At 39.4% G+C, this 14,325-nt stretch overlaps 1 protein-coding gene across 3 annotated transcripts in view; it reads left to right on the forward strand.

The window, feature by feature from the left end:
* Positions 1 to 14,325, forward strand: part of ELP4 (elongator acetyltransferase complex subunit 4) — a 200,922-nt gene that overhangs the window by 115,501 nt on the left and 71,096 nt on the right. For all 3 annotated transcript variants that reach the window (XM_018567806.1, XM_018567811.1, XM_018567818.1), the window contains one exon: positions 7,768 to 7,874. In XM_018567806.1, coding sequence (XP_018423308.1) covers positions 7,768 to 7,874 — 107 coding nt within the window. The remainder of the gene's footprint in view (positions 1 to 7,767; positions 7,875 to 14,325) is intronic.

Below are 14,325 nucleotides of genomic sequence, written 5' to 3' on the forward strand. Positions count from 1 at the left end.
CTTTTTCCTTTATTTAATGGGTGTGTTTTTATATTCATATATAATTTATTTTGAGTAATTTATTTTATTTACTGATGTTATTTGTATTTTTCATTTTTTTATGTGTGTATTTGATCTTTTTTGTGTACTGTTGCTTTTTTTATATCAGGTTTTTTCAGTGTTTTCTTTTTTCTTTTCTGTAACAAAAAAAAATAATGAGGGACTGTTTTTTGGCATAAAAACATATGCAGGATAGAATCCATCTGAATGTCTACAAAGGGTCAGTCAACCCCAAACTGATATTTCAATTTTGGATTGAGGTCAGTGGTTTGGATTGCTCACTGTGATCTCATATCTCTTGGAAGTTCACCTGTGGGGTCTGTGCACCTGAGCTTTCTATCTCTTCCCACCTGCTGGGAATTGGTTTCTCCCTGTTGTTTGATTTGCCTTTACATTTAAATGTATAGAAGATGCAACAGAAGGAGTGAGATTCCAGCATGGGGGGGGCAGAGCCAGGGTGTCTGGCAAACAGATCACACTACAGGAGCCTCTTAGAAAAGTGAGAAGGCAGTGGGTGACTGACCAGCATACCTTCCAATGTTTTGAGATAGAGAAGATGGATGTTTCAAGTGCCTTTTAATAGCAACAAAATCTAAACCACAAATACTTTATGCTCAAATAAATAGCAATGAACTTCAGTCATTTGCTTTCTTTTGGTCTGGTAAATATACCAGTGAAAGCGTTTTTTTATATCTGTTCCATAAGTGCAAAAACAATTAATTGATCTGCTATAAATCCAGTGAGCTCCTAGCTCCTAGCCTAGCTAAGTTTTTTTTTTGCCTTTGCTGCACTAATACCCCAAGCAATGTTTGTAACCCTGTCCACTTCAAATCTATAGACTACAGACAACCTCCCCCTGTGTTACTGAGATGTGGTGAAGAGGAGGTGTTCTGTGCTCCATAGATACAGTACAGTAAATAATGTTGTCATAAACCTGGCCAATTCAAGGTGAACATACAAGGAATAAAAATGCATTAAAAGAGGTTTAAGCAGAACTACACCCTCCTATCCCTTACAGCCAAGGTAGGTGGCATCTTAGCTTTTTATTTGGATTGCAGTTTTCATGGCGCTGCCCATGTGATCAGCTATGATATCAGCCATTTTAAGGCTTTAAGGTGACATTAAACCCTTGACCCCCCCCCATGCTGCTGTAAGGACTTACCTTAAGTAATGCCTCTTGATCTGAACATCATCTTCCTTCTAGTAGTTTTCAGCAGTCCCTCTAGTGCTGGTGCCGGTCTCTGATCCAGCGCGGACTGCTGTTTCTTCCTGTGTCCCATGGCGTCTGTCCGGCCTGCACGCTCCTGGCTGTATACTTTCACTGTAGCTCTGTATACTTTCACCTTAGAAGGCATGGCAAAAATAGTTAACATTTGAAAATAACATAAGCTGTAGTTTCTTGGTAAAGAGGAACAAAGAAACTTGGGCCCAAAGACAGGAGCAACTAGACGTTAGGCTCAACAGTGTCAGTTGATTGAAATATTAGTTTTAAGGAGATGTAAATGCCAGTTAAGGGGCTAAATACACAGTTAAGTTGTCAGCTTTTCAGTGAAGCTCAGTCTGGCTTTATTAAGTCTTAGCAAAGACTTATCTCTACTGCAACACCCATAAGTGCCTCTATACCTAGGCACTGCACCGTACCATAGTGATGGCACTATTGGAGCTTCCTGTGTAATCTTCCTTCGGGCTGGGCAATGATTATGTTTCATCCACACCACTGAAGTCCTCAAAGTTCTTCCCTCCTTTGTAAGCTACCTAAACTCTTTTGCCTACGCCTCTTACTGGATAAAACAGAAGAGTCTGCCTGGCTCATAGAGTACAATCTTTTCTTCTCAGTCCTTCTGCCATGCAGGGCATTGTGGGAAGATAATACAAAAATTTCAGGCATTTATTTTAGCAGTATTATCCAATACAATTAATTATGTTTTCATGAATACGTTCAGTTGCGCTTTAACCCTCAAAATACAAATGACACAAAAACGGAGCTGACCCTTTTGTGTTCATTATTATTATCTCCTAGAGTTATGACCCCTCGAAAAACACTAAGGGGTTGGGTATCGGGGGGATCCTCTGACACATATGTGGAGGCACTCCAGAGTGCTTTTATTTGCTGGCTCATCAGCCCACTGTGCATTCATTCCTCAAACAAAATACAATATGGCAACCAGCGAAGCCTTTATACTGTGTCCTGTGGAAGCAGCAGAAATTTGACTCTTTGCCAATCTCCAGATTTGGCATTGACGGTCCAGTTGATGTGTGAAAGTAAATAAATGAAAGCTCGTGCTGAATGAAGAGGGAAGGAGGGGGTGGAAGACTCTTTTTTTTTTTTAGGGATTCAGTCACCCCTTTACTTTACAATTCCTCAATTCGCCAATAAACTGAGGATGGCTACGTCACATTAACCCTTATCATGCATGTCTGTATTTTGAATCAAGTTGAAATTGAGACAGAGAATGTTTCTAAAGGAGACAGAACATGGAGCGAAAGGAAGCCGTATGTCATTTTCAATGGTGGTAACTCTGGTACAGTAATTTTGTGAGCATCCGGTGCACAATCCATACTTGTAGGAAGCGGAACAGTAAATTACCTAAACAAAAGGTATATCACACCTGGAAAGTAATGGTAACTAAATAATATTGTTCGCTTGAAACTATCCCATAACCAGAAACTTAAAGTGTATGTATAGCCAAAACATTAGGGAAGTAGGGAAGCAATAAAGCTCCTGTTAGTTTTTTGTTGTTGTTGTTGTATGTGTCCTCAATAGGAACATGTTATACTTCCTGTTTTGGAGATGCAACAGGATCCAAGTGAGGGCAATGACCCTCTCAGAACATTGTCACTGGAACATTCGTCCCCATTGGGTTGATTCCTCCTTTATTACTTAATCTGATAAATGTAATTTTTGGATTTCCCCTTACTTCCTGTATCAATGACAGTGATCACTAGAACAAAAAAAGATGGTTAATCTCCCACACAGACAGCAAAAAAAAAACCTTGATAAAGAGTCTAACCCTTCCATACTGTTTTCGAAACTAAAAAGAAAAAGTTTTGCCTTTACATTCACTTTTAGACTAACTCTATATTTTCTATCTTTAAGCAAAACATTTTTCTTTTGTTTTTAGCGTGGGGAAGGGTTAGACGTTTTGTCATTTTTTTGTTGCTGTTTGTGACCTCATTGGGGAGCTTTACCTCCTATCTGTATTGGTGTTCATTGTCACTAAGAGAGAAAGTGAGGGGAAATCCAGAGTTTTAGAGTTGTCCCCAGAACAATGGGTAAGGGGAAATGTTCCAATGGGGACAACTGTCCTGTGGATAACTGCGTAAAAGGGGCATTCCCTTCACTTCCACTAACTTCCTGTTGTTGTTTTGTTTTTTTTATTAAATCTTTATTTATAATTTTATCTCTACCAATTCAAAAACATTTACATTTCCATACAAACAGAACATAAGAAAAAGAAGAAAATTTCCTGAGTTACCAATATCCCATAGCAAATATAGTAGAATAACTCTATATTTTCTATCTTTAAGCAAAACATTTTTCTTTTGTTTTTAGCGTGGGGAAGGGTTAGACGTTTTGTCATTTTTTTGTTGCTGTTTGTGACCTCATTGGGGAGCTTTACCTCCTATCTGTATTGGTGTTCATTGTCACTAAGAGAGAAAGTGAGGGGAAATCCAGAGTTTTAGAGTTGTCCCCAGAACAATGGGTAAGGGGAAATGTTCCAATGGGGACAACTGTCCTGTGGATAACTGCATAAAAGGGGCATTCCCTTCACTTCCACTAACTTCCTGTTGTGTCCCTGGGACAAGAACTTAAGGTAAATTTCCCAATTGGTACACACAGCAAATAATAACCTAGCTTAGCTATACCTCCACTTCTAAACACATACACCTTTAGCCCACTAAAACTAACTGTAAGCCTAAACCTAACCCCTATGCATGTCTTTTAACCATAGTGTAACCTTTAAATCCTAATACTTCTACACATAAAGCATACCTTTAAACCTAATCTTAGCCTTACCCCTGACCTACAAAAAGAAAACCACAGGTATGGGTGGAAACAGAGCACTAGACCCAGTTCTTCTGTTAGTAGAAAACAGGGACTATTCGGGCCTGATGGCTTGAGTTTGTCAGCTCTCCACACAGCAGGGGATCCCTCACAGGAAGGGGCCACCTAGATTAGGAAAAATTAACATGTAATAGAACCAATGAGAAAAAACAGGTATTAGGACTCCAAAGTCTTTTATAAATTCCACACTTAGGCAACAGGATTGCAATACGTTTCAGGGGCCAAACAATTCCCCTTCATCAGGGCTTAGTCAATGTGTTGAAATATTTAATGGATTCTAATGGACTCAAATCTGTGGCAGGGGATATGCATGAGAACGTAAAATGATTATTAGGGCCATTGTCAGCAGGCAGACAACTAGCATCATGGAGGGATGCTAACAATGGCAGCTCCCATGTTTCTGTCAGTACAGGCTTTCTTTAAAATGGCAGTCGCTATAATAAAACTTTACAAAAAAAAAGGCTTCTGCAAAAAAAAAAGATATTAAAAACTCACCAACACCCAGACCACTGATCTCTGCAGTATTGAAGAGAAACAGCTGTCTGAGAATCCTGCAGAGACGAATACTTCTGAGAGAGTCAAGTTCCTGGTCCCCTGCTGCGCTCAGTGGTTTGATTTGCTGCTCTCTACATTATTACTGTCTTGTAGTGATGTTGAGGTTGGCAGGAGGAACTACAGGATTATTATGATGAAAGAATACAATAATGGCAAAATTAATTCTACAATATTGATTATAGTCAGACATTTGCAGCAAATTGTGAGCATGTAAAAAGGAATGATTTGTAAGCAAAGTACTAGAAGGGACTGGTGATCAGTCCAATATGTTGCCCATAGTGCTGATTATCTGATAGACCTCAATGGCCAACTAAAAGAGAACACCTGACAGACTGACAACACTGCTGCTATTGGCAAGGCAGCAGCTTAGTGTTGTCAACCTGCAACAGGAAATGCTGTTTTTGCCATGATGTCTAGGCAAGAAACTTTGCAACAGATTATTTAAAAAAAATTAGTTGCTTAAGAAATTGAGGCATGATGCCAAACATACTGAAAAACAGATTTAGGGTTTACATACGTTTTCTAAGCTGGAGTTGGGCACCAAATTAAGCAGGGATTCCAACTTGAGCTCGGCTTCATTGTTTCCTGGCAAGCATAATCAGTTGGCTAATTGCTTTCCCTTGTTGCATTGAATTGTTTTTTTAAGAGTATTCAGAATCACAGCACACCTAATTAAGGCCACGCCTGGTTCCTTACATGTTGTATTTTTAGGCATTTTTGCCTCGTGTTCTTCAGTTGTACATCTTCCCATTCGTTTTCTAAGCTGGAGTTGGGCACCAAATTAAGCAGGGATTCCAACTTGAGCTCGGCTTCATTGTTTCCTGGCAAGCATAATCAGTTGGCTAATTGCTTTCCCTTGTTGCATTGAATTGTTTTTTTAAGAGTATTCAGAATCACAGCACACCTAATTAAGGCCACGCCTGGTTCCTTACATGTTGTATTTTTAGGCATTTTTGCCTCGTGTTCTTCAGTTGTACATCTTCCCATTCAGATAGAACTGTGTCTTTAAAGTATCTTTTATTAAATGTGCAGATTGCAGTACCTGTCCTGTCCTGAAGCTGCGCTGTGGAAGAAAGCAGATTAGCACAGAGAGAATAGACCTAACTGTGATGCTAAATGGGGGATGTCTCCGTTGGGTAAGGGGGGGGGGAGTCCTTTTATAAAATAAAAAGTGGAAAACTCCTTTAAGATTTTTGTATTAACTAGTAAAAAATATTGGTCACATCTGTTTAAATCTGCTAAATATCCAAACGTAAATGTTAACGTTAGTTGTGCATGCTTAAAATTTAAATTCCTGATTGAGAGAATAACTTGAGGGTTAACTTGTGTCCAATGTGAATGCTGAAAGGCATGAATGGCAAACCGTTCCAATTCAGGGCGGCGCTCACAGTTTGCATAAATTACTGCCTTTATTATGGTTACAAATACTGTAGTCCCATGGTAACCTTGGTGAGGCTCAAATTCTCCTCTATACTCTGGCTGCAGCCACAGAAATGGGTCATTTTTTTTAGACTAAGGCAGCCAGTTGAATTTTAATAAAAGTTTTTTTGTTTGTTTGTTTATATTTGTTATTTAATTTTTTAAAGACGATCACACATTTAATTTGTATTTGATTTGACTGAAATGACAGTTAGTACAGTTACACCTACAAGTGTGCTGTATATTGTATATAAACTGATATCTGTCAGGCTTGTGCGCCCTAAATCTACATCTGCCCTTATTTTATTTTTGCAACCATTTCCCTCTCATTATATTCTTCAGGGTTTTTTTTTATTCTTTTTGCATTAATTCTGTTTTTCTTTTGTGTTTTTGTTTGTTTTTTTGGCTATGAGGTTCAAATATTCTATGAATATTAACATTTGAAACAATTGCGGTTGACATAAACCACTTTAATCTTCAGGACAGTATTTTTAATTTGTTAAAATAACTATTGCCGCCATGGGTAGTATAATTTTAATATTTCTCGTAACCTATAAATCAAACATTTAGCTTGTCAGGGATCTGAATCTTAAATGTAACCAACGTCAAGCCATATGGTTTAAACTTCTAATCTATAAACAGATAACAACAATGAAAGCAAATCATTTAAATAAACCCTTGTAACCCTTTTTTATAAATAAAAAGGGTCAGAACTGGACCACAGTAGTTAAATCTGATATTTAACTGTTCCAATAGGATGGGTTTTTTTCTTCTTCCTTTTTTGTTTTGTTTTCAGTCTTCTATCTAGTATAATTAAATACCCTGTATATGTTGTATAGAAGTTCTTCCTTCCTCAAAACAGGACGGTTGCAGCCGTTTCGCAGTTATCAGCCGTGGAAAATTACCCCTGGGTTGTTTAAGAAATTATTTTCGGCAGCACAAAAAGCCATCCAGCGTCCTTGTCAGAAAGGATCAGCATAAATTTCCGCTGACAGAATGCCAGGCTGGCAGTCTACCTATGGCATTTGAAACCCTGTATACAAGAACGGAACACTGACACACACTTCTTTCCTGTTGAAAGAAAAAAAAATGAGAGAAGGAAAGGAGGTCTTGGTCTCCCGTCTTTTCCGACCGTTTAAGTTTCTAAAAATAACAGTTTCTCACACCAGAAACAAGCTAAGCAACAAGGTGTAACATTAAATAGCCTTCATTAGTATTGCACCGGCTATCAGTAACCCATAAATCGCATTGTGTTGGCTGCTTATTGGTGCAGCTAATAAAATAAAGCTCAGTCCAAGAGAGCAGTAGGCAGCTTGCAAGGCGATAGCGGGATTTGCTTACTGTAAATACAAGAAGAAAATCGCACACAAATCTGCCGTGGCTTTGACAAGTATTAAGATCCTTCTTTACATCTGTACCAAAGTGCAATTAGCTTTCCGTGCACTAGGACTGCTCTATCTTATTCTGCTTCATTACTTGAGCATAATCACCCAGCTTGCTTGAGTGGTCGCACAAGCAAGCTCGAGTCTAAATAGATAAAAGGGAGTGAATGTGTTCAAATATACGAAGGCTGCCTTTTAAGTCTTTAATTTATTCATCTCCAAGACAGATTTTTTTTTTTTTTTTAATGTTGTTTCTCCTTTTTTTTTTTTTTGTTCCCCCCCTCATTCTTTTCTGTTCTCCTGCAGGTTTGCTGTATGTCCACAAGATTCCTCGACTTAATAGTTTGATTTGTGATGAAACAGACACCAAAGACCTGGCTTTTAAGTTAAAGAGAAAGCTTTTCTCTATTGAGGTAAGATTTTAAGCTGATTTTGGTGAGAATTAGCCCAAAATATGGAAAATACCTCAAAATTGTTTGTGAGTGGGCAACATTTTTTAACTGCAATACAGATGTACAGGGCAGTGCCTAATTACCTTTTTAAAATTGTCAGGGATCTTTCATTTAATGTGTTGGGGGAGGGCGGGTTAGTTGTGGGCATTGAAGTTTTAACAAATCATGACAAAGATCCTTAGCATTTTTCATGTGTTCCCTAGGCTTTTTCAAACTTTTTATGCTGAGAAAAAAGCTCTAAAATGTTTAAACACTCCACAACAGTAGACAATGTTGGTCACATTGGCACACCTTTTTTTTAATGTCTTGCTTTTTCTTCTGCCACCTTTGTCCTGGCCTCCTTGGTTGCTTTCGTCTTAAACTGTAAACTTTTTGCAAGAAATGTTATCTCACTTGCTGAATGTGATAGTGTATTGTTTATCTTTGTCAATAAAGTTGCTGCCTGCTTGTACTTATATTTAAATATACCACATTACATGATAAAAGGTTGATAGAAACAAGAGCCTAACATGATGAGGGGCATTAATTGACAGAAGTGTATATTATTATTAATATACAGGATTTATATAACGCCAACATTTTGCGCAGCACTTTACAATATAAGAAGACATTGCAATCACAATACAATTCAAGACAAGATGGTAAGGAGGACCCTGTCTTGAGGGCTTACAATCTAAAAGGGAGGGGCCAGTGGTACATGAGGAGGTAGCTGTGTGGGGATGAATTGTTTGAGAATGTGTTGGTTCAGTGGTTATTTTGAGGTGGGATAGTGGTATATGAGTGGTTAGCAACACAAAATGCTGCTTGCTTTGCCCGATTTAAAGCCCATTTTCAGTTTCCCCCATTTTCCCCCAGTTTCCTTCACCCACCCCTATGGAGCAGCCTTTGCCCCCTTTATTTTTGAAAGAAATTGAATACATACCTGGAGTGCTGGGCTCTTCAGTCCAGTCACTGGCTTTCTTCCTTCAGTAGTAGGTTTGGATCCTGAATATTGCTAAGGACAGAACCAGGTAATGACGTGACATCAATCTCTGCAGCATTCTCTTGTGAGTCCAGTGCTGCCTGAAGACATAACTTCAGGAGGCAGGTCCTTGACACCCTGGCCTCACATTAAATAAGTCGAATGAGTATGTGAGGACAGTGATTTAGCTAGGGTGTACATTTCAGCGAGAGCTGCATTTTAAGTTTTTTAAGTTGTTTGGAAACATATTTTTTATTGTATTTGTAAACTGGAGTTAAGCTTTAACATGGCCAAAGAGACACTCTAAATGATTCCAATAGAGGCTTATAGATACCTAATTATTCATTAATCTGAAAAATTTTACGTGCCTTAAATACCTGTCTTGAATGTTCAATAGTACGTATTCCTAGAAATAGGATCCTACTTAAGAACAGGCCTAGAAATAGGCTGGATTCACACAGGGGCCTTATGGTGTTTTCATGTTGCTAGAGAAGCAATGGAAAAGAATTACAAAGCACGGCATTTATTATAGTGTAGTGATCCGCAGCGATTACAATTTCATATCCAGCATTGCTACAGTCTGTGGGCCACAGGTTGAAAAGCATTTTAGACTTAAGTGACATTAAAGTTTTTGGGTTTCCCCCCCCCCCCCCCCAATAAGCACTTACCTTAATTGATGCCTCTTGATCCGATCATCTTCTTCATTTCACTAGTTTTCCACAGTCCCTCCAGTGCTGGTGCCGGTCTCTGATCTACCGCAGACTCCTCAGGTCCCACAGTGCCTGTCCAACGTGCGAGCTGCCAGGCTACTTCCATCCAGTTTAATTTTCTCCCCTCCGCTCTTCTGCGCATGCGCCCATACAGTTCTTCACAGCCGTTCGGGACCCAAGAGTGCTTCAGCTGGTAGCAAGTGGTGCTGGAACAGGTAAGTAATTAGGTATTTGCCTTTTTCTTTTTTTTTAATCATGGGGCATATATCTACTGCTTGCTAGCAGTAGATATATGTCAAAAAAGAAAAGACTTTAATTATACTTTAACATCAAGAGCGCGTTATTGGTCTCTTTATTTACCAGCAAACAACACCGAAGGTTTTTGTACATACCGTGGTCAAAATATATGGCACTGGCACCCAGATGTATCTATTCCTTTTTTGTCTTCAATGGAATAAAAAGTCCATATGTGTAAATGTAAAACACAAAGCCTTAAAAACACTAACAGGTTCTTCTGCATTAGTGCACACACTCTTAATTATGTGCAATGTCTTAACTGTTTATCATATGCAGTTTCAGCAAACATAATGGCATTTGATACCTCAAATTAGGGAAAACACAATAACGTCTTAAAAGATGCATTGAAACTAGGCCACGGACTTAATTCAATAACAGTCTATGTCTAATGATTAATTACTTGCTGTGCTTTGGCAAGATGGGAACCCTCCTGCATTAACTAGAAGAAAGCCTTATATATGTTTATGTTACTGGCAATTATCTTTTAATGAGTATGGGAGGGGGAAAAACCCCTTGGAAATACGTAATAGGTAAGCATGCTTCAATACTACAAATAAATATGGTGCTTTATTTAATTTTTTTATCAAAAACTTTTTGGATACTCCTGAAAAACAATATTAAGCAGTGAGCTTCTAGGACACTTGTGACTGCTTCTAAAAGCAGAATGTGCACTCAGTTTATCCTAGTTAGAGTGCTGTATAATTCCTTACAGCAAGTGATTCAGGCTTTTTGCTCTACACCCAGTAAAGACTGCAGTCCTTGCTCACATTATTCTTTGCCATGGAACGCAATGGCCATCAGATTCTCCCTTTCATTTCCTTACCTACACTGCAAAAATCTGATTAGCTGCTACACAGAAAGCTAATTTTGAATATACTTTGGTAAATAAGTACTATTATTATTATTATTTTTTTTACCTAAAGTAGACCTGCCAGAAACCTTACAAGTCTGCATGAATAAAGTCTTGGCATGTCACAATATAGAGCAACAGTATAATTTAAAAAAAGAAGCCACCTTTTATAATTTCAACATAGTGCAGGAGCTCTGGTCAAGTGACTTTGCCTAGGCTGATCTGTTGTCATCAGTCAGTCAGCTGCAGGCAGTGTCACGTACCTGATGTGAGTCTGAGATGACAAGAAGGACCTTCCCTTGCAGCACGGGTCTGAGCGCCCCGGAGAGTGGAATAGGGCCGAACGGACTTCGTGACGCACGGGTGCCACTGGGTACAGATGCTGAAGACACCGGAATGAAGCACTAGGCAGGATACCAGGAATCCAGATGAGCAGAGTCAAGCCGGCCGGGTCAGTAACTGGCGAGCTGTGCAGCACCGAATCAGAAGACGAAAGCTGGGCCAGGTCAAGCCGTCCAGGATAAGTGGTGCCGAATCAGCAGAGGCTGGGTTTTCAGGTGATACGGCAGTAGTGGACTCATCACTCACTCATTGTGATGAGTCCATGTACAGACAGGAAGTGGAGAATCTGAAAGTCTGTTGCAAAGTTAACAACCTCTCCATTAACATAAATAAGACAACAGAGATGATTGTTGACTTTTAGACTCCCCCTCCTCTGTACTTCTGGGGTGCAGCTATTTGAATGATCCCTTCCTTTATATGGTGCTGCACATCTCTGATATCTTCAGCTGGAGCGCCAGTACTGCCAGCATAGTGAATAAGGCTTATCAAGGCCTTTACTTTTTGAGGAGGTTGAAGTGTGCTGGCCTTGGCACTTTAGTCCTCATCTTATCTTATAGGTGTGTGGTGGAGAAAATCCTTACTTCTTGTATTACTTGTTAGTACAGTAATTGTTCTGCTGCAGCGAGTGGTAAAGACTGCCCAGAAGATTACTGGAAGTGCTTTTCCCACCATAAGTGATATTTACAACAGCAGGAGTAGAAAGATGACCCTCATGATTATAAGGGACTCTTCTCATTCTGCTTTTGTACTGGTTTACCTCCTCCCTTCAGGACAAATGTTACACAGCATTGGGGCTGGAACCACCAGCCTTAGAAACAGCCTTATCCTTGATGCTGTGAGATTCACAAATTCTGCATTACCCTGAATTTTACTACTATTATTAGTATCATTACCATTGGAAAGGTAAGTATAGAGTCTCTTCTTTCTGCAGGTATTTCTATTTGTTGTATTGACCCTGTATTGACAGGGTCACACTAAAAATTGATGAATGATGATGGCCTGGTATTTAATTTAGGTGAGTCGATTTCATTATAAGAGAATGGCAGTCGTCTTGTTTAGCTCATAAAGTACTTCATCCTTTTGATATTCCTTACAATCCCCCATTCTTAGCATATATATGTAAAAATCTGTGTAAAGCACCAAATAATTTACAGTACATACTACCAACAGGGACCTTTATAAATAAACCTCTTCCAAATAGGACAGCTGGGTAATGCCATGTTTTACATGGCAGGCCTGTATGGGCTTCCCCTAGGCAATGCAAGTTTAAAGAAAGCACATGGTATCTTATGTGAGCTTTATAGATACAGTAAGGCTTGCTTGTATATGTCTTTAAGGAAAAATTTACCTAAATTCTCTCTGTCGGCAGTATGTACACAAAAGACATCTTTCCAAACATGGCAGTTTCCTTGGTGCTGTGCAGACTTTCTTCAATATGTTTTGTGTCACTGAGCTAGAATTCATATACAGCAAATTAAAACTACTGATATGCATGCTTTTTCCCTGGAACTGTGACTCAGAAACTTTATAAGTCAGAGGATCAGCATGGCAGCCTGGCAATTAGCATTTATAAGAAAAGGTCAGCAGTAGAAGGCTATGTGCTTCTCTTTTACTGATTTTCCTTAATGGGTGAAATCTCACCAAAATTCTCCATTAGCGAAGTGGCATCTTCTGTGAGGTTTAAAATATAGTTGGGGCTTATGTTTTAAACAAAGCTTGTCCAATAAGCCCTGCAAACCTCTTTCCCTAATCTTCTTTGAAGTTTGAGTTTTAAGTAGGCCACTTGTCTTCAGACCATTAAAAAGAGAATTGCCACCAATAAATTAGCATATTTTAGGTCCTTGCCAAATGATGGTCTATCTACGTTGGCACGACTTTGGTCTGTGGGATGTCACCCTTAAGTGACCATTGTGGCCCTTTTGTGACCTCGTGCCCTCTTCAGCCTGCTACATGCTAGTGACACTTAAGTGTCTGCTTTCACTTTCTTCACATTTGCAATTAGCTCTGTCCTATAAATCACAAGAAAGGTGCTAACCATTGACACGCTTAGTTGCTCTCCTCCCAACTAGTGCTCAGTGGTGTGCTTAATTATCTTATCTTATTGGGAGTAGTTAATTGTTAATCAGCCTGCTCCTCTTGCAGGTCATTTGTATAGGTGGCTGAGATTCCAGGGCTCTCCTTTACAACCACAGTTAATAAATATCTATGAACAATGCACATCCTAATTGTTATGCATTCAAAGCAAGTGGTATATGGGTTCTGTAACCATAAATTGTCAGCACACCAAAATAAATTGTTTTTAAACCTCATGATACTTTTTATTTTTATGCACTAATAATTATATGCAAACACAAACAAAATCCTAACTGCTATGCTATACATAAACCAGCTCTCATCTCATATGTAGCGCATGTAACATAATATAGATAGCAGATAATGTGGAATCCTAGTACAAAACATTTTTCAAAAAGAGTTACCATACACAGGATTAGAGATGCAGGACATCAGGAGAAGGGTGGAGATTGAATAAAGAGACAACTTTTGGGGAAAGTTTCCATTTTCAAGTTGAACTCTCCTGTCCTCTCCTTTACAACATCCATTTTAAAGGTATGTGCTTTGTTTTGTGACTTCTTACTACAGTTATGAGTCACAGCTAGTGTTAGATTTAATTTAAATAAAGGAAATAGCCTATAGCTTGTCAAAATGTTTTGTATTGAATTTGAAACCATGGTATTTAATAGCTAACTGTAATATATATATTAGGGATGCACCGATACCGATACTAGTATTGGTGCCGACACCAAGTATTTGGGCGAGTACTAGTACTCGCCCAAATGCTCCGATACCGGAACTTCCTGTCAGTGGGAGATCTCCCTCTGTCTGGCCGTGCCCATGGTGCATGGAGACAGCTTCCTTTCCAATCAGGAAGCCGAGCAGTGGGTTATGACCTGCCTCCAGGCTTCCTGATTGGCTAGGAAGCTGGCTTCAAGTGTTGCTATGCAGCCTGGCTTCCTAACCAATCAGGAAGCCGGACGGCACCCCATGACTCGCCGCCTGGCTTCTGATTGGTCAGGATGCTAGGCAGCCTCTGAAGCCGGTGTTCTTTCGCTAGAACACCGGCTTCACATGCAATCAAGAAGCTGGGCGAAGGGGCATGATATGCGGCCCCACTTCCTGATAATTGGGGAACAAGGCACCGGTACTCAGTACTCGGCGAGTACAGAAAAAAAACTATTGGTACTCGACTCGAAA

Source organism: Nanorana parkeri, unplaced genomic scaffold (genome assembly GCF_000935625.1).
Source record: "Nanorana parkeri isolate BGI_ZX_2015 unplaced genomic scaffold, ASM93562v1 scaffold30, whole genome shotgun sequence".
In the NCBI taxonomy this organism is placed as follows: Eukaryota; Metazoa; Chordata; class Amphibia; order Anura; family Dicroglossidae; genus Nanorana; species Nanorana parkeri.